General features: G+C 37.7%; 1 protein-coding gene across 3 annotated transcripts in view; it reads right to left on the bottom strand.

The window, feature by feature from the left end:
- The window catches only part of pde3a (phosphodiesterase 3A, cGMP-inhibited), a 198,698-nt gene that overhangs the window by 56,841 nt on the left and 119,350 nt on the right, over positions 1–22,507 (bottom strand). For all 3 annotated transcript variants that reach the window (XM_056456205.1, XM_056456204.1, XM_056456203.1), the window contains exon 2: positions 11,405–11,455. In XM_056456205.1, coding sequence (XP_056312180.1) covers positions 11,405–11,455 — 51 coding nt within the window. The remainder of the gene's footprint in view (positions 1–11,404; positions 11,456–22,507) is intronic.

Raw genomic sequence — 22,507 nt, 5'->3', positions numbered from 1 at the left:
GGCTTTTTACTTCACTCTAACGCTGAAGAGGTGGATGTAATTAGTTTATGTCGCACGGCTTTGACACTTTCACCTGTACACAACTCCAATGACCTCTGTCCACTTTGGGTTTTCTTTATTTAACAGCTTGAAAATGTCATTTCTACTGAGAAAATAATGTACGGTACCTGACAAAAGTCTTGTCGCCTATCCAAGTTTCAGGAAAATAAATATATAATAACTTGACTTCTAGTTGATCATTTGGTATCAGAAGTGGCTTATATATAAGGCGAAGGCCTCTATTACGCTTATTACACCAAAATAAAATATGATCATGCCTTGAATTTTAATGATCTAATTAGGACAGTAAGGTCTGACTTTGCTCAGACAAACGTCTTGTCACTGAGCAGAAATAATGTCCAGTATAGAATATAAAGTCATGCTGCAGTGGAGAAAGACTGAATATTGTGTCTGACTCCATCATGAGCTTGGAGGACTGCATCCATACATCTCTGCAATGACTCAAATCACTGATTAATAAAGTCATCTGGAATGGCGAAGAAAGCGTTCTTGCAGGAGTTCATCAAGAGTCTTTAGATTCATCTTCAACGCCTCCTTCCTTCATCTTACTCCAGACATGCTCAATAATGTTCATCTCTGGTGACTGGGCTGGCCAATCCTGGAGTACCTTGACCTTCTTTGCTTTCAGGAGCTTTGATGTGGAGGCTGAAGTATGAGAAGGAGCGCTATCCTGCTGAAGAATTTGCCCTCTCCTGTGGTTTGTAATGTAATGGGCAGCACAAATGTCTTGATACCTCAGGCTGTTGATGTTGATCATCCACTCTGCAGATCTCTCTACGCCCCCATACTGAATGTAACCCCAAACCATGATTTCTCCTTCACCAAACTTGACTGATTTCTGTGAGAATCTTGGCTCCATGTGGGTTCCAGTAGGTCTTCTGCAGTATTTGTGATGATTGGGATGCAGATCAACAGATGATTCAGCAGAAAAATCCACCTTCTGACACTTTTCCAAATGACTAGAAGTCAAGTTATTATTTGTTGCTCTTACAACTGGGATCGACAACAAGTCTTTTGTCAGGTAGTGTAAATTATTAATTTAATATATAATAATATAATATAATATAATATAATATAATATAATATAATATAATATAATATAATATAATATTATAATATAATATAATATAATATAATATAATAATATAATATAATAATATAATATAATATAATATAATATAATAATATAATATAATATAATATAATATAATATAATATAATATAATATAATATAATATAATATAATATAATATAATATAATATAATATAATATAATATAATAATATAATATAATATAATATAATATTTTTGAGGGAAAAATCCTAAAGAAATGTCAATTTTTGTGGCTTAACTGCACTACATAATAATTACATACAATACAACTCACAAAACAGTCATGCGAATCATGCGATGCACATGTTCTTGCATGAGTAGTGTGTCTCGGCAGTGACGTACAGTAATGCGTGAGCAACTAATGAGTGAAAGCAGAAGAGCACAAACAGCAACAGAAGCAGCCGCTCGGGAGCCCAGTGCACCCTGGGAAAAATAAAGGAGGAAGAGCAGCGTCTCGTGAGCTTCAGCGCCTCAAACGGCAGCTGTGTTTGTTCCACCGCACATCTTTATCAGCCGGCTTTCCACTGATCAATAGCAGGACAACAGACAAAAACACAAGTGATATACTGTACGACTAATTACACCGCTAAAACAGTCACAGAACTTAGAAGGGTTTCCATGGTGATAATGGAACTTGTGATGGTTCTAAAGGAAACTGTAATGTTTTGTACACACACATCTGCATTATAATAATGAATCATTGTAAATATACTGATTATTCTTATTTATTACTACTGTTTATCCATAAATGTTGATTGATAAATCTATAGTTTATTCTGATATATTATTATCATTTTTATTTGTATTTTATTTAATTATTATCATTGGTCACACTTTATTTTGATGGTCCATTTGTTGAATTTAAGTTACATTGCATCTACATGCCAACTAATTCTCACTAGATTATAAGTAGACTGTTGGGGTTGGGGTTAGTGTAAGTTGACATGTACTTGCAAAGTTTCTTATAGTCAGCTAAATGTCTGTTTAGCATCAGCATCAACAGATATTAAGCAGACAGTCTACTAATAATCAAATGGAGCATCAAAATAAAGTTACCTTTTTATTATTATTATTATACTATATATTTTAATAGTATACTACTATTTACTGTGTTTACTTAGTTTTTTTAACATATGTATGTTCTTTTTAAATATTTGTATTATACTACTATACTGTATATTTTAATACTATACTATTTACTGTGTTTTTAACATATGTATGTTCTTTTTACTATTATTATTATACTACTATACTGTATATTTTAATACTATATTATTTACTGTGTTTACTATGTTTTTTTAAAGTATAATTTAAATATATGTTATTTTTTATGTAAACTTTATAAATGCTTTTGCAATCCATTTGTAACATTTATCATGCAAATAAAGCAATCATTGAGTTAAATTGAAATGAGTTGAATTGTAATGTCTCTATGGACCCTTTTCACAAGACTGTTATGACGCTTATAACGCTCATCAGCATCTTAAATACTTAAACATTATTATTATCTTCATTTTTTTTTAAACGTATGAACATTTATATGTGTTTATGCATGTGTTAGATCATCTCTTGCATCAAAACAAAATACCGCTTATGTGAGGTGTTTCTAATGCAGTGTCTATGGGTGCAGGTCAGTAAATTTGACATTATTCTTTCTTCTGTATGCCGATATCAATCTCACACTATTATATTCCTTTTTCTGAAAGTCTTGATAACACCATCGTGAAGTTTTTCTTCTATTATTCCAGCAAATAGGATTGTAAAAAATGATTTGTTTTACTCTCTCATTCACTGCGCTCTAAGTTTACCTGAATATGACGACTTCTGTTGTAGTGCAACTCAGAAATGTGAAAAGGATTGATTGGTAATTCTACTGGTGGCATGCTAAAAGCAATTAATCATGACAGAATAAGTCCCCATCAGAAACTACTGAAAGGTACTGGCTTTGACGGTTAAAAATTGACGGCTTGTGATTACATTATGTTTAGCTTTATTGGTATTGTGCAGAGTACAAATATAGAGCTAATGAAATTTAACCAGAAGTGAATATAACCATGAATAAATGTATAAATGTGCAGGTACAGTTGAGCGTTATGACATATTGCAAATGTAAATATATAACAATAGTCAATGCAATATATATATAACAATCAATAATCAGCATAAATGACATCAGGAGCCAGAAATGTGGAAAATATGTGACGATTTCAAAGAAATAAGCAAAATATTACTGTGAATAATTAGAGCATTTGAATGATTTTAATGGTATGTGCAGTGGAAACCATTAGAACTTCTGCGAGGGTTTCTTTTTTTAATTGCATCATTACAAATATACACACTCATACACACACACACACACACACACACACACACACACACACACACACACACACACACACTTGTCTGAATATGACCATGAAGCAGAAAGAGCAGCATCGATCCTCAGGATATCCTCTGATAAGATGGCTTAAAGACACACACACACACACACACACACACACACACACACACACACACACACACACACACGCACACGCACACTTCACAAGCCACTTATGCAGACACACATGGTTATGCAACTTTGATCGATCTGTGTCATGTACAGAATACGCACATCTCACACACACACCCATACACACTCAACTCTCCATAGGTGTAATGCATTTTGTACAGTACAAAATCATTTATAATATGGCCGTTACTCACTCCTATCCCTAAACCAACCCTAACAGGAAATCTGTGGCAAAATTTCAATGTCAAAAGACCCCTTAAGTAGGATTTCTAAGCACTTTGAATTGCAAGGACACAAGGCATGTCCTTAAAACCCCCCTCAATAGAGTACTAGCTCATACCCATGTCATCACACAAATATCTGTCCTTGTAAATCACCAAAACCAGAACACACACACACACACACATGCATACCACACAGTATCCCACAATAGCCTTTTCCTCCTGTGCATTGTTACTGCTATCAGCTCTAAAGCGCAGTGCATTATGGGAAGATTTCACTGTGAACCTTTGTATGCTGACAATGCATAATAGAGGCCTTAACAGAGGTCATGACATGTTCCTTGAGGTTGACTTATAACATAGGTCATTACCACATGACCTACACATGTCTGTTGTGTTGCTCCACTTCCATTCAGAAATGCTCCCGCATGGCCTCATGGGATAGTAAAGTGTCTACTAGATGAGCACTTCAGAATCTTGTCAGATGTACAGTAGTAGGGCATCCGGGTGTTTTTGGCCTACTGCTTTTCCACATGATACTCTCCTCACATACTGCTTTTCATTGACTATATAGCAGGGTAAGTATGCAGTATGGACACACCATCAGTGATTATAAGTGGGTGGAGCCCACATGATGGAGGCGGGGCTAATTATCAGGAGGTGGAGGCTAGACTGTAATAAAAATGATCTGCAATTTGTGATCTATTTTTTCCCCATTTATTTATGCTTTTAATTTGCATTATGAGACCTCGATCATTCCTCCAACAACTTCTGATGTTAAAAAGTTTGAAAAAACTACTTTTAGTCCCTTTTGTAGTAGTTTGAAGTGATATATTGTCTCTGTTGGTGTTGGTACCAGCACTTGGTCATGAACTGCAAGTACTTTTTTGGTTATTTGCCTTATTTTCTATATATATATATATTATTTCTTACACAAAGTATTGATACTAAAACGTAACTTTAAGTCAGCTTGTTAAACGTCTTGTCTATGTGCCACTCTGATATCCCAAACAAGTCATTTTTGCAACATCAAATTCATGCTTTGTTTAAAGTAATGAGGATGTTTTTAGCCTCGAATCTTGCAGGATGTTTAAACAGAAAAGGCCTCTTGTATGTGACACAGTGGCTGAGTGGTTAGCACGATCGCCTCACAGCAAGAAGTTCGTTGTATCGAGTCCTGGCTGGGTCAGTTGGCATGTCTGTGTGGAGTTTGCATGTTCTCCACGTGTTCACATGGGTTTACTCCGGGTGCTCCGGTTTCCCCCACAAGTCCAAACACATGCGCTATAGGTGAACTGGGTAAACTTAATTGGCCGTAGTGTATGAGTGTGTATAAATGCGAGTGAATTAGTGTTTCCCAGTAATGGGTTGCAGCTGGAAAGACATCCGCTGTGTAAAACATGTGCTGGATATGTCAAAATATCGAGATATGTTTGATTTTGTACAGATCATGATGGCACAGAAATCCACACATTTTTTTAGCCGATCATTTGCCCATCTATTTATTTGCTTGTGTAAATGTGCACAAAAATATATGAATTGCCTTTTTATATTTGTTGCAGTAATATTACTGAGTAATGTGCAAATGTTCATAATCATTTATTTACAATACAGTTCATGAAGTAATATCTTCTGTCTTTCGTTATATACAGCTGAAGTCAGAATTATTAGCCCTCCTGTTACATTTTTAATATCATATTTTAATATTTTTTCCCTTATTTTTGTTAACGAAATGATGTTTTCAACACATTTCTAAATAGTTTTAGCAACTCATTTCTAATAACTGATTTATTTTCTCTTTGCCATGAAGACAGTACATAATAATTGACTAGATATTTTTCAAGTATTAAGCTTAAAGTGACATTTAAGACATAACTAGGTTAATTAGTAAATTTTTTTGACAATATTCTACACAGAAATACCAAAAAATATCCACACATTCAATTTTTTGGCCTTATTTAACTGGTTTCCTGCTGCAGTTTCTCATTTAAAAGCTTCTCATTTGTTAAAACACATGCTCACACACAAATGCGAGGTCCTGGACGGAAACACAGCTCCGCAAGGCCACGACGCCTGAGTCCCAATGGACATAAATCGAGAGAGAGCTTCCTTTCTGTCGCAGGCACAGGCAGAAATAGGTGAAGTTTGGACTGCTGGGAATGAATGAAGCGGCGAGGGATGAACGAGAGCTCAAACACGTCACTACAGACGTCACCAAAACTCCCTGATCTCAGACAGCCATGAACACGACTGAAGAAAACATGCAAATACATTCACACATCCAGGTACACGCACACATACAGACATACAGTACAGAACATACACACACAGGTTTGGTTTTTGTGAATTGCGAGGAGATACCCATAGAATTCGATTGTTTTTATATATATTTATATATACACACACACATATACATGCATGCTGGGAGTAGCTGAAAGGGAAAAAATTTGATGCTGAATCATCCTAAATAATCATTATGGATCATATACGCTGTTAAAGTCAAAATTATTAGATGAAATTTAAATGATTAAAAAATACATATTTCCCAAGTGCTGTTTAATGAAGATTTTTGCAGAATTTGTAAATGGAGATTTTTTTCAACGTATAATATATTTAATAACTAATTTCTAATAATGGCGACGCAGTGGCACCCTGAGCCCAACAGTCTACTTATAATCTAGTGAGAATTAGTTGGCATGTAGATGCAATGTAACTTAAATTCAACAAATGGACCATCAAAATAAAGTGTGACCAATAATAATAATTAAATAGGTAGTGCTGTTGCCTCACAGCAAGAAGGTCACTGGTTTGAGCCTCGGCTGGGTCAGTTGGCGTTTCTGTGTGGAGTTTGCATGTTCTCCCTGCATTCGCGTGGGTTTCCTCCGGGTGCTCCGGCTTCCCCCACAGTCCAAAGACACGCGGTACAGGTGAGTTGGGTAGGCTAAATTGTCCATAGTGTGTGAGTGTGAATGAGTGTGTGTGGATGTTTCCAAGGGATGTGTTGCGGCTGGAAGGGCATCTGCAGGTGAAACATGTGCTGGATAAGTTGGCGGTTCATTCCACTGTGGTGACCCCGGATTAATAAAGTGACTAAGTCGAAAAGAAAATGAATGAATGAATGAATGAATTTCTAATAATGTGTTTCTTTGTCTTTTTTGCCATGATGACAGGATATAATATTTGATTAGTAATTTTGTGAGATACTAGTATTAAGCTTAAAGCACAATTTAAAGGTGTAAACAGGTTAATATGCAAGTTAATTTAATTAGACACATCATTGGACAACAGTGGTTTATTAAAGATAATCCTGTATTAAGGGGCTATTAAATAAAACTTTCTCCAGAAGAAAAATTATATTTGGAAATATTGTTAAAATGGCGGCACGGGGGCTCAGTGGTTAGCACTGTCACCTCACAGCACGAAGGTTGCTGGTTCGAGTCCCGGCTGGGTCAGTTGGCATTTCTGTGTAGTTTGCATGTTCTCCCTGTGTTGGTGTGGGTTTCCTCCAGGTGCTCCGGTTTCCCCCACAGTCCAAACACATGTGCTATAGGTGAACTGAGTAAAGTGTGTGTGCGTGAGAATGAGTGTGTATGGGTGTTTCCTAATACTGGGTTGCAGCTGGAAGGGCATCCACTGCTGAAAACATATGCCGCAATAGCTGGCGGTTCATTTCGCTGTGGCGACCTAATAGAGGTTAGGCTGAAGGAAAATGAATGAATGACTATTGTTAAAACTTACTAAAATAAGTTAAAGCAATATAAAAACATGTTGTCATGATCATAATATTTTATAAATAATAATTTTAAAGCTAATATATTTGTAATAATTTGATATATCATTAAATTATAACACTTTGTAATAAGGACAGCATACATACGGTAATAGATTAGCTATTAAGAATATTGAATTAACACTTTAATATTAAAGTTAAATTTTTTAAGTTAAATTTATTAAGTAATAAATATTTTAGCATTTCTTAAAAAATGTCATTGTTTGGTCATGCTCATGATTAAACTAGTAATACGTATAACTAAACTTAAATGCAGTTTTAGTTACAATGATGAACAAACAAACCAATATATACACTAAGATAAGGCTAATACATATACATGTGTTTTAACAAAAACATACAGCGCTCGGCATAATTGAGTACAGCCCATTTTGAAAATGATTATTTTTCTCCATTCCTCAGTGAATATAGGCGATGTGTTTTTGCATTTAAACAAAACAGATTTATTAAACAGATATATTTACTAAACTATATTTAAGTCACCAAACATATATAGAAATTGAAAGATAATACAATTACATTCAAGCTAAGTATTGCAAAAAAAGCAAACCTACAAAATTTCAACAAAATTTTTCAATTTTTTTGCTTCTCTTGCTTTTTTCCTCTTTTTAAAATTGTATTTAATATATTTTTATAACATATAAATGTGGGTGTACTAGTTTTTGGACCGTTATCATACAATATTGTGTTAGATTAGCTCCAGATTGGGCTTCAGTATTGACTACTCTAATGTATGTGCACAAAATTAATTTTGTAGAGCTTCCTATTAAAAATATTAATTTAATTTAATTTGAGATTTGTGAGGGATGTACTTAAATATGCTGAGCACTGTTCATTTCTTTAGATTTTTGGGAGAAACTTTGCTTTTCTTCAGGTTTCATCATACTTTTGTGTTTTGTTTTTTGTAATATCAACAATATAGTAACACTTTGTAATAAGTAGCAGAACACAGACTGCAATACATTAGATAATAAGAATATTCTATTAACACATTAATATTTTAGTATTTCTGAAAAGCTTTTCATTGTTAGGTCAAGCTCATGCTCGTGTACTCTGTAGTTACCAACAGCTTAAAGTTTAAATTACCCAAGATTCAACTCGACGTTTGAAGTCAGTTTAATGTAATGCAAGTTGAAATAACATTCATTTTCCTTCGGCTTTGTCCCTTATTTATCAGGGGTCGCCACAGCAGAATGAACTACCAATTATTCCAGCATATGTTTTACCCAGTGGATCCCCTGCCAGCCGCAACCCAGTATTGGGTAACACTCTTGCATTCACACACATACACTATGGCCAATTTTGTTTACCCAATTCATCAATAGCGCATGTGTTTGGACTGTCGGGGAAACCGCAGCACCGGGAGGAAACCCATGCAAACACGGGGAGAACATGTAAACTCCACACAGAAACACCAACTGATCCAGCCGGCACTCGAACCAGCAACCTTCTTGCCGTGAGGCGACCACTGAGCCACTATGCCGCCTGTTGAAACATCATTTAAAGCAGGGATGTCCAAAGTCGGTCCTGGAGGGCCGGTGTCCTGCATATTTTAGTTCCAACCCCAATTAAACACACCTGAACAAGCTAATCAAGGTCTTTCTAGGTATACTAGAAACTTCCAGGGGTGTGTTGAAGAAAGTTGGAACTAAACTATGCAGGACACTGGCCCTCCAGGACCGACTTTGGACACCCGTGATTTAAAGCAAACTTGATGTAACATTAGTAAACTAAAACATTTAAGGCAGTGACATTTGTACCTATTATTAAGCTACAAATATGAACTAAGATTAATAAATGCTTCAGAAGAATCTTTGCTTATTAGTTTACACCATGTAGTTAAACAATGCAGAAGGAAGCAAAGGACACCTTACTAATGAACCTCAAAACCAAATCAGTAACAATTTCCAGGAAGGTCCAAATAGTTCACTTTGGTTAATGCATTAACTAACATTGAGCAATACATGTGTGAAAGTATTAATTAATGTAAAGATTTAATAAAAGATCAGCTCATTTTTAGTCAAGGGCTGTAATCAATAAGTACGATTTTGTTAATATTAGATAATATATGCTTTAGAAGTGTTTCATTTTAGTGTAGTGTGACCCTGCAGTGAAACCCTATTGTAAAGAGCTATCAATAAAATATGATTCATTATATAATCAGATCAATAACAGCTCACTGTAGTTAATGCACCGCTAACATTAACACAAGCATTCCATCTGCTCCAGCACTTTTAAATCTTTGTAACATAATTAGCTTGTTAGATTTGACTTTTTTTGTTATAGACTATTTAATGTGGTCATGTCATTGGCCCATGAAAATTTCCTGCTTGATATTAAACTATTTCACAACTGTAACAAGAGGCAATGCAATTATAAATGAATGTTAAAACAGCTATTATGACATTAATTATCAATATGTGGCTCATTTTGGATTCTCTGAAGCTATAGAAATTAAACATGTACAACAGGAAATACATTGGGACCTTTGTTTTTGTTTACATCCCTCAAAATGCTCTATAAATAAAGTATCAGTAAAATGAATAAATCTTTAGAAGTATTTTCATTATTCATGTAGTAACTAGTATTAACAGATGAAACCTTGATGTTAAATGTTACATATGTTGTTTCGCTTTTTTCATCATAATTGTTATTGATTATTACGCAAATGCTCCTTCTAAAAACGATGTCGTGCTCCAGGAAGTGACATCATTTTGGTGGGAAAACATGTTTTTGCTGAATTCCATAACCGTAATGTCTTGCTGATGTAAGAGAGATCAAAGAAAACCATGATGACGTGATGATGCCACCGGGGTCAAACACAGGTCGCTCACTCGCTCATTTACATGAATACTGATTAATCAGAGATCCAGAAGCTCACGGCTCCAAAACTTCAACCCAAAAACGTGAAGATGATGGATTACGGTTTGCATGCAGAGCCGTTTTCAGACTGTGACGTTATTTTCATGACAATTAAGCACAAATTCACCACTGATTTTCATTACCGTAATGCAGAAAATTACCTTGTCGTTATTGTTATGCTTGGTTTCCTTGGTGTTTTTTATTTCCATTATTCTCAAGAACTGTAACTAGATTCTCAATATTAAAATACCGGCTTTATTTTAACTATAAAAGGCCACTGAGGAAATATTAAAATGACGGATAACTTTTTTAACCACATAAAAGTAATGAGAAAGACACATCTTGCTAAATATAATGGGGAAAATGTGCCATTTAATTTAAAAATAATGTCAAAAAGGGGAAACAACAGGGTTTATGTATATAAATGTCAAGTAAATATCATTTTAAGTTTATTTTCTATGTAAAATTGATGAAGAAATATGGGTTATTACTACGAAAATAATCTCCTAAGGTCAATAAAACGGTAATAACAGGTAAAAAATCATTATTTTTGTTGCCTTTTTACATTTTTTTCATACCTAAACTGGTAATATGCATAGATAAACATAAATGCAGCTAGATAAACAAACAAAACAATAGATACACTAACGTAAAGCAAACAGATATATATGTATTAATAAATAAACATTTTCCTTTCTTTTGATTTCTGGGTAAAATGATGCTTTTTCTTCAGGTTTCATCATCTTCAGATCCATCAGCTCATGTTCAGCTATCACACACACATGCACACGCACACACACACACATACGCACACGCATATAAAGTGTAGCATATAAATAAACTGACCTGAGATCCTCGGGCGCCTCTTTTGTGGTCCCATTCTTGCTGTGGGAGCATCTGTGGGCAAACACACAGGATAACAGGAGTCACACACACTGGGAGACGCAGCAGCACATGTTCATTCACCACACACTACTCAACATCTAATGAAGCTACACGCTCTGTCTCGCTCACTACAAACACAGCACAGACGGAGAGAGAGAGAGAGAGAGCGAGAGAGAGAAAGAGACTAGAGGGAAGGAGGGGGTGTTATTACTCAAGGGATTCCTCTCTCTCAGTCAAAATGCAAAAATGGCATTATTTATTTAATTTTTTTTATTTCTCCTCATTTATTTCTGCTTTTGAATTGCATTATGGGATCTTGATCTTTCTTCCAACAACTTTTAACACTGAAAAGTTAGAAAAAAGTGACTTTTATGAATGTTTTTAATAGTTTGCAGTGCTCTATTGTCTGTGTTGGTGTTGTATATTGTGGTATAAAACCTTGTAATAAACAGCCAGTGCATTCTCTGTTATTTCACAGACTTGCTTCTCTATATATTATTATTATTTCCTATACTTGATATTATTTCAAACGACTAAAATGTCAATAGGAGTCACTTTGTTAAACTGCAGAGTTGAATTTTCAACATCAATTGTAAACAGAGCTATTTATACATATAAGGCATGGGACGATAACTGTTTTCAAGGTATACCGTGGTTTGGAAGAGTCAAGGTTTTAAAACCGCTGAAATTTTATGTAATGCCATTCTTAAGGTATGTGTAAGACTTTTTATTTACTTTTTTTGTTTGTTTGTTTGTTGTTTAGGACAACAGCATCTCCAGCAGAATAAATATCCAAAGATGTCATCTTAAATTGTGCAGAAATTTGTGTTTTTGACACTAATGAAGACAGCAGAAGTCAATGACTCATTTTCATTATTTAGTCTGACATGTTTACTGCTCCAAAGTGTTATAAATCTTTCATGTAGAAAGACATGTAAACAGAAAATATTCTAGAGCAGTGATCACAATTGTCACGGTTTATGGATCTGTGTGTTCCTCCTGTATGTTATGTGTCATGCCATGTGTGTTGTCATGTGCGATGTGTGTGTTTGTTTACCTTCTTGTGTTGACAGCGTGCTATGGAATCAGCTGATGTCATCAGCTGACTTGTCACCCTCCAGCTGAACCTCATTTGGCTGACTATATAATTCCCCTGTGGTTTGTTCTGGTTATGAGTCCGTTGTTTGTTCTTGTTCCCGTCTGTTGTTCCCTAGCCTCTTTCGTTGTCCTTATATGTTTTGGTTGTGGCCTGTGACTCTCTTAGTTACATTCAGCAATTAAAGACTTGCTATTGGATCCTCTCTGTCTAGTGTCGTGACAGAACGGACTCATCAAACATGGATCCAGCGAGTATCTCCGGCCTGGCTGAATTTGTTTCACACGCTACCACACGCATAAACAGACACGATGATCAGATGGTCACCATCAGTCACGCTGTCCAGGCGCTTGTCACTCAGATCTCTGATCTCACCACTCGGTTGCAACATCTTCGTGCTGTCGGTCTTCAGCAACCTGTTGCAACTAACATTTGTACACCGGTTATGCCGGTTCCGGAGCGAACATCCGGATTTTCCGAGCCTCGCCTTCCACCTCCAGCGTTCTACTCCGGGGAGCCCGAGTTGTGTCGCGCCTTTTTAACGAAGTGCTCGCTGTACTTTTCCCTGCAGCCTTCCTCGTTTTCCACAGAGGAAGCGAAAGTGGCGTTTATCATCACGCTTCTCACTGGGAGAGCAGCGCAGTGGGGAACTGCTATGTGGGAGAAGAGACTCCCATGTTGCTCTTCGTTTAATACCTTTTCGACAGAGCTTAAAAAGGTATTCGATCGAGCCTTTGCAGGCAGGGAGGCAGCTCGCGTGCTTACGGAGTTGCAGCAGGGGGATCGGAGTGTCGCTGACTACTCCATTGAGTTCCGCACCCTGGCGGCAGAGAGCGAATGGAACGCGCAGGCGCAGTGGGACGTCTTTCTCCACGGGCTGGCAGACCATATAAAGGATAAGATATTTGCTCTGGATCTTCCTAAGACCCTGGACGAACTCATTGATCTGGCCATTCGTGTGGATTCGCGTTTTCAACTCGCGGAGAGAAACACGCGACGCACGGACGCTCTGGGGAGATCACCCTTTCCGGTTGTCACTGTAGTTCCGGGGCTGAAGGACACGCCCCTCTCGGAACCCGAAGGCATACAGATGGGCCACTCTAGGCTGTCACTGGAGGAGAAGCGCAGACGCCGCAGCGAGGGCCCGGTGTTGCACAGCGGTGGTGCTGATCACATCGCAATGCAGGGTAAAAACCAAAGCCCGTCAGTAGACAAGAGATTACTGACGGGTGGAGTATCTTTGAACAAGTCCTCTCTTGCAGCTACTCTTTTGAATGTTAAGTTGGAGTGGTCATCTGGGAATTTTAGTACTCAAGCTCTTATTGACTCTGGTGCGGAGGGAAATTTTATTGACTCTGCTTTAGTTCAAAGACTCAGACTTCCTGTGATTTCTCTCTCCCAACCTATATCTGTTCATGCTCTCAATGGTTTTTCTCTTCCTTCCATTACTCATTCCACTGGTCCTATAAGGCTGATCACCTCTGGTAACCACTCTGAAATTATTCATTTTTTTTTAACAGAAGCTCCTGTCACTCCAGTAGTCCTTGGGCATCCTTGGCTGGTAATACACAATCCACATATTAACTGGAGGCAGGAATCTATAATTTCTTGGAGTGAGAGCTGTCATGCTACGTGTCTGTTGTCTGCCTGTTCTGCTGTGTCTCATTCTGTTTTTCAGGAGGAACACATGGATCTGTCAAACGTGCCCAGTGAGTACCTTGACCTGAAGAGAGTGTTCAGTAAGTCTCGAGCTGCTTCTCTGCCTCCACATCGTCCCTATGACTGTGCTATAGAGTTATTGCCAGGTACGTCTCCGCCTAAAGGCAAACTTTATTCGCTCTCCGCTCCAGAGAGGGAGGCCATGGAGAAATATATTTCTGATTCTCTAGCAGCTAAGATCATCCGTCCTTCTTCATCACCAGCAGGGGCGGGGTTTTTTTTTGTGAAAAAGAAAGATGGCTCCCTCCGTCCTTGTATAGACTACCGAGGGCTGAACGCTATCACGGTGAAGAATACTTATCCTTTACCGCTGATGTCTTCTGCCTTCGAACGTCTGCAGGGGGCGTCCTTTTTCACAAAATTAGACCTTCGCAACGCTTACCATTTGGTCCGCATTCGAGAAGGCGATGAATGGAAGACTGCTTTTAATACCCCCAGGGGGCACTTCGAATATTGTGTTCTTCCTTTCGGTCTGTCCAACGCCCCTGCAGTCTTCCAAGCACTCGTGAATGATGTGTTGAGAGATATGCTAGATCAGTTCATTTATGTTTACCTGGATGACATACTGATATTTTCCCATTCTCTCCAGGAACATATTCAACACGTCAGGCGAGTGCTTCAGAGGCTGCTAGAGAATGGGCTTTATGTCAAGGCGGAGAAATGCGTATTTCATGCACAGTCTGTTCCTTTTCTGGGACATATCGTGTCGGTCGAGGGGATGCGCATGGATCCAGAGAAAGTTCAGGCTGTGGTAGATTGGCCAACCCCAGACTCCCGCAAGGCCCTGCAGAGGTTTCTGGGTTTTGCCAATTTTTACCGGCGTTTCATTCGCAACTTCAGCCAGCTCGCCGCGTCTCTGACTGCCTTAACCTCCATCAAGACTCCGTTCAGGTGGTCCAATGCAGCGCAAGTTGCGTTTGACCGTCTGAAAAGCTGCTTTGTTTCAGCACCCATTCTCATTGCCCCTGATCCATCACGGCAGTTCGTGGTGGAGGTTGACGCATCAGAGGTGGGGGTCGGTGCTATCCTGTCCCAGCGCTCTTCCTCGGACGGCAAGATGCATCCCTGCGCGTATTTTTCACATCGTCTAAACAATGCAGAACGAAATTATGATATTGGTAATCGAGAACTGCTGGCTGTCAAGCTTGCGTTGGAAGAGTGGCGTCATTGGCTAGAGGGTTCGGGGGTTCCCTTTATCGTTTGGACCGATCATAAAAATCTGGAGTACATCCAATCCGCCAAAAGATTGAACTCTAGGCAGGCGCGGTGGGCTTTATTTTTCGGACGTTTCGATTTTTCCATCTCGTACCGACCAGGTTCTAAGAATGTTAAACCTGACGCACTGTCTCGAATTTTTGATCACTCCGAGCATGCATCATCTCCTGAAGCCATTGTGCCACGCAGACTTTTTGTCTCTGCTGTCACCTGGGAGATCGAGTCGAGGGTCCGCATGGCCTTAGAAGGGGTAACGCCTCCGCCTGGATGCCCACCGGGTCGTTTATTTGTGCCAGAGGAATTACGGTCTGACGTCATCCGTTGGGGTCACTCTTCCAAGTTGGCCTGTCATCCCGGGGTGAGTCGTACCTTGTCTCTAATCAAACAACGATTCTGGTGGCCAATTATGGCTCGTGACATAAGAGATTTTGTGTTGGCTTGCTCAGTTTGCGCTGTTTCTAAGACTTCCAATCGCCCCCCCGCTGGACTTCTTCAGCCGCTGTCAGTGCCATCGAGACCCTGGTCCCATATTGCGCTAGATTTCGTTACAGGTCTTCCCCCCTCCAACGGGAATACGGTGATTTTGACCGTAGTGGACCGGTTTTCGAAAGCCACTCACTTTATTCCTCTGCCCAAATTACCATCAGCCAGAGAGACAGCGGTTGCTGTCATTGACCATGTCTTTCGTATTCATGGCCTCCCGACAGATGTGGTTTCTGACAGGGGGCCTCAGTTCATCTCTAAATTTTGGAGAGAGTTTTGTCATTTACTGGGGGCGACTGTTAGTCTTTCTTCTGGTTTCCACCCTCAGAGTAACGGTCAAACGGAGAGAGCCAACCAAGATCTTGAACGTATGTTACGATGTTTAGTCTCTCAGAATCCATCCTCCTGGAGCCAGCAGCTCTCATGGGTTGAGTACGCACATAACTCATTACCAGTGTCTGCTACGGGTCTCTCTCCATTTGAGTGTAGTCTAGGGTACCAGCCACCTGCTTTTCCCAGTCTGGAATCTGAAGTCGCGGTTCCCTCCGCCCACGCCTTTGTCCAGAGGTGTCAACGTACTTGGAACAGGGCCAGACAGACCCTCCTTCAAGTAGGTTTGCGCACCAAGGCTAAAGCCGATCGCCACCGGTCTAAGCCTCCCGTTTACGTTGTCGGTCAAAAAGTGTGGCTTTCATCTAGAAATATCCCTCTCCGTACCGTATGTAATAAACTTGCACCTAAATTCATTGGCCCGTTTTCTGTCATCAAAATCATTAGTCCGGTGGCAGTCCGCCTCAAACTTCCTCCAGCGTACAGGAGAATTCATCCCGTTTTTCATGTCTCTAAATTGAAGCCCGTTTTTCATACGGCCATTAATCCGCCTACTCCGGTTCCCCCCCCGCCGCGTCTTGTAGAAGGGGAGACGGTTTATTCGGTTAAGCGCATTCTGGACTCGAGACGGAGGGGACGAGGATTCCAGTACTTGGTGGACTGGGAAGGTTACGGTCCAGAGGAGAGGAGTTGGGTTCCTGCAAGGGACATATTGGATCATTCTCTCATCGATGATTACAATCGTCAGGTAAGCTCTTCTGGGAGCGCCAAGAGGCGCTCCTAGGAGAGGGGGTACTGTCACGGTTTATGGATCTGTGTGTTCCTCCTGTATGTTATGTGTCATGCCATGTGTGTTGTCATGTGCGATGTGTGTGTTTGTTTACCTTCTTGTGTTGACAGCGTGCTATGGAATCAGCTGATGTCATCAGCTGACTTGTCACCCTCCAGCTGAACCTCATTTGGCTGACTATATAATTCCCCTGTGGTTTGTTCTGGTTATGAGTCCGTTGTTTGTTCTTGTTCCCGTCTGTTGTTCCCTAGCCTCTTTCGTTGTCCTTATATGTTTTGGTTGTGGCCTGTGACTCTCTTAGTTACATTCAGCAATTAAAGACTTGCTATTGGATCCTCTCTGTCTAGTGTCGTGACAACAATACCGTCACATTTTTATCCAACACTATCATACCATCAGAATCATATACCTACCCATGCCTAATACATATACTGTATGCCAAGACAACAAACAGTTTTGTTGCTTTAACTTATTTTAATAAGTTTATCAGGTTTCAACAACAAAAAAATTGCCAGTTTTATTGATTTATGATTCATTTATTATCAAGTTGAATTGATTTTAACAGGGATACATGGTTTTCCTTTTTACTTATCGATGAAGAATTTAGGCAAGTATTAGGGGTTTGGAGTTTTACAAATTTGCTGGGTTGGGTTGAAAATGATGTACTGTTTTTTTGCTGAGAACATTGCATGATTTGAAAGTTTGCTTTTTCACAAAGAAATCTGTTTTGGTTTGAAAGGTTTGCATTAAATAAAGTTGCTTTAAATTTTTCTTTCTGTCTTTCTCTTTGTTGTATTTGTAGTAAGACAGAGCATGTAGCATCATTAGACTTGACTTTTTACTTATGCATGAAGAAGGTAGGCAAGTTTAAAGGCATTTGAAGTTTAAAAAGTAGTGTTGGGTTAAAAATCATGTACTGTTTTTTTGTTTGGTCGCACTTTATTTTGATGATCCGTTTGTTGAATTTTGGCTACATTGAATCTACATGCCAACTAATTCTCATTAGATTATAAGCAGACTGTTAGGTCGGGGGTAGGATTAGTGTAAGTTGACTATAAGTTTCTTATAGTCAATTAAATGTCTGTTAAAGGAGCAGTATCAGCAGATATTAAGCAGACAGTATACTAATACTCAAGTGGACCATCAAAATAAAGCGTTACAGTTTTTTTTTTTTGCTGAAAACACACACAAATTAGAATGAAATGTGTTTTACTTGTGTTTTATGAACCCATCATCTAACATGTACATGCACAAATGAGTTTTGACAATTAAGTATCACTATTGCATTTCACGGATCAATAAGAAAATAAGGAAAGAATAATAATAATCAACCCCACTGAACTCAGACCAACAGCTTTGAATGGGATCAAATAAAAATAAAAAAGGTGACAGAATGAACCAGCCAAACACTTTAGGAAGAGGGAAGGAAGAACTGTCTAAACTTCTTCCTCATATCTCACCTAGTTCTTTAGCTAAAGGATCCCATTGCTCATCAAACACACTCATTCTGAGTCTTAGACTATGTGTTATTTTTTCCATTTCCTTCACTGTCTTTAACCATTCCTCTAGATTTGATGGCTTTCTCTGGAGACATTTAATTGTAATGCTTTTTTTGGCTGCAGCAAACAGTATACGTCTTTTTCACTTTTTATTTAGTCTGTTTTAAAGAGATAGTTCATCCAAACATTTTAATTTGTCATCATTTACTCGCTCTTCGCTTGTTTCAAACCTGTTTGAGTTTCTTTCTTCTATTGAACACAAAAGAAGATATTTTGAAAAATGTTGAAAACGACTTTCATTGTGTTTGTTTCTCCTACTATGGAAGTCAATGTTACAGGTTTTCAGCATTCTTCAAAATATCTTCTTTTAAGTCTTTTAAGAAACACATTGAAAATACTTGAGGGTGAATAATCTTTCATTTTTTTGTGAACTTCCCCATTAACTCCTCACAGAGCTACTAAAAAGTCTCAAAATTAAATGTAAATATTTTATTAATGAAATCAAGGAACAAATACTGGGACAGTCCCAAAAGATAAGCATAATCAAGATGCAGTACTTCTTTTAAAAGCCTATTTAAGGGCTAGGCTTAGTGTGGAGTAAAAGCATTATAATTTACTGAATGATGTAGAGTATTTGAATTAAACTGGTGTTATAATAATATCTGTTCTGTAATTGAGGATGAACTAATCTTTCATTTGTCATTAATTTAAAGTTGATACGGGGCGACACGTAGCTCAGTGGTTAGCACTGTCGCCTTAAAACAAAAGCGTCACTGGTTCAAGTCCCGTCTGGGTCAGTTGGCATTTCTGTGTGGAGTTTGCATGTTCTCTCTGTGTTGGCGTGGGTTGCCTCTGGGTGCTTCGGTTTCCCCCACTGTCCAAACACATGCGCTATAGGGCAATTGTCCGAAGTGTGTGTGAATGAGAGAGTGTATAGGTATTTCACAGTACTGGGTTGTGTTTGGAAGGGCATCCGCTGCATAAAACATATGCTGGAATAGTTGGTTCATTTCACTGTGATGACCTTTAAAATAAAGACTAAGCCGAAGGAAAATGAATGAAATGACAGTGATTTTGTAAAAGTTGGTTCAAAGTGTAATCATTTGTCAGTGCACAGTGATTTTGTTGTGTTAAATATAGTTGAATAAAGATGAACATAAGAAATCTCTCTGTTCTCCCTCACACACTTTGTGTTTTGTTCAGTGACACACGCTCATGATTCAATTTCACAGTCAGTCTGCCTTTACTCGCTGCTCTTCACCGCTTAACAGCTTCTCAATGGCTGTAAACTTTACACACTCTAATTAACAGACAGGAGGAGGCCAAAAAACAGGCCTGGTTTGCGCTCATAAAAACGTGTCGCCCTCAGTTTGAGCAGGAGAGGACAGAGGAGCGCGGGACGCCCTTTCAACCCCGCCGAAATAGCCTGAGGACGCCAGCCTGGGAAAGTGGACCTTTATAAATAAAATGCAGCTACTTGGAGGAATATTTTCCTTTGGTTTGAAGGGAGAGGAAGCCAAACAAATGGCATTCTGACTGGGATTATTGTATACGGCGGGACAGGCTGTAAATCAGGGGACCTGCTTTCCCCTGATGGTCCTGTCAGCTCGCTGGGACACAATGTGACCTGGCATTGCACAAAATACAGGAGTATTTACAGCATGTGGATGGTTATAACTAATAGTATGCTTCCTAGATTGATGGACGCAGTAATGCACTGTAAAAATATCTGTAAATGGAGAGTATCCTGTATTTTCTGATTCGTGTTTTTTTCACTTATTTCTGCTTTTGAATTGCATTATGGGACCTTGATCATTCCTCCAAAAGCTTTTGATGTTTGAAAAATGGACTTTTATTAACATTTTTAATAGTTTGAAGTGCTATATTATCTGGGTTGGTTTTGCAAATTAGGTACATTTTCTGTTATTTTACAATATTAGTTCAATATCTTTTCTCAAACTACTAAAATGTCAATAAAAGTCACTTTGTTAAACTGTAGAGTTGAATTTTCAACATGAAAAGTCGACAGAGCAGAGATAAAACTCCTATAATGCAATTGACAACCATAAATAAATGCAAAACACTTGATAATACGAAAACAAATACTTGAAAATACGGAAGCTGTTATTTAATATATACTTTTTACAGTGTTCAAAAGATAAAAAGCATGAAAAGTTCACATCTGCTGCAAGCCTGATTTGTCAGGGAATTAATGAAATATCTGATGTATTTTAATAAGTGGTCAGTTCTTTTATTTTATGACACATTCAAATGTAAAATACAATACAATTAGGAAAACTGTTCTCAGTACATTTTCTGATTTTGTTGATCAAAAATTCTCATTTAAACTGTCAAACTCTTCACAACTTCTCAATCTTTTTTCATCGTGTGAGCCATCACACTCAACACTGTTTCTTCAATTATCAAACAATTGTATGCGCACATGTTTACACCATAAATATCTGATATTGACATTGTTTGTGATGTCTGCTAAATTGGTAAATGACCTCTATATTTGCAATAAAATTTGCATTATCTATTTATTAATCAAGTTTGATAGTAAATAAATAAATAAATAAATAAATAAATATATATATATATATATATATATATATATATATATATATATATATAAATATATATATAAATATAAATATATATATATATATATATATATATATATATATATATATATATATATATATATTTATTTATTTATTTATATATATATTTATATATATATATATATATATATATATATATATATATATATATATATATATATATATATATATATATATATATCCCACATCATAATCACTACAGTCCCAATTCTGAACTGCAGTAACGTGCTTGTGGAAGAGCAACTGGAAGAAGTGTAATCTCTAGCAAGGCCAACAAGAGCGACATGATGTCCACCAAGAATACATTTTTTTCATGTATGATATTTTGTAGTTTTTTTGTGTGTATTTGTGGTGACATGAAATATACAATACAGCAATTGAACAAGCAAGATTGCCCTTTGCATGTAATACATGTTTACAAAAATAAACATACTGTATAAATACAAATATTCATTTAATTTTGTTTTGTAAAATGTACTATTGACTTTTCTCAACGAATATCAGATTTTTTTTAAACCTTTATTTCCATGGTTGACTGTCATGGAAAAAAAAAAGAATCATTTTGAGCAGTGTGGCTCACACGATAACAAACACACTTTGGCTCTATTTTAACGATCTAGGCACAAAGTCTAAAGCGCATGACGCAAAGTCAATAAGGACGTGTCCAAATCCACTTTTGCTATTTTAAGAACAAAAATACACTTTGCACCGCGGCGCATGGTGTAACAGGGTTGAGCTTATTCTCTCAGTGAGTTATAGGTGTGTTTTGAGAATAAACCAATCAGAGTCTCATCTCCTATTCACTTTAAGAGTCAGTTGCCTCGCGCCAGAGCGCATTTGCTATTTACATGGCGGATTTTGTAAGTGGAAAAACTGAACTCTTCACTAGTGAGAAAACAGTGAAAGAGAGCATCTGCAGCGCGAGGATAAAGAACAAGCCTCCTTCAATCGGCCTTTACTTTCACTTTCTCTTTCTTGGATAAGGAAATGGTGTCCATTAGCCTACTTAATTAATTTCGTTTGTTAAGCGCAAAGATTTGTTTCAAAACTATTTCTAAATTCAGTTCTAATTTACAGCAAACGAACAAATGAACAATAATAATGAAGTATGGTCAAACAACTGAGTTATATCCAAACACACATGCTGTGCCCCATATGGTCCAAAACCTGACAGGTAGACAAATCTAAGCTCGTTTTAAATAAAACAAATATAAATATACATATAATAAATAATAATACTAATAATAATAATAATAATAACATTACACCAAAGCAAATTGTCATGAATAAACTGAAAAAGCCCCCAGA

This window comes from Danio aesculapii, chromosome 4 (assembly GCF_903798145.1).
Source record: "Danio aesculapii chromosome 4, fDanAes4.1, whole genome shotgun sequence".
NCBI lineage: Eukaryota > Metazoa > Chordata > Actinopteri > Cypriniformes > Danionidae > Danio > Danio aesculapii.
Note: the sequence above shows the minus strand (reverse complement) of the source record. Positions and strands in the feature narration are given on the sequence as shown.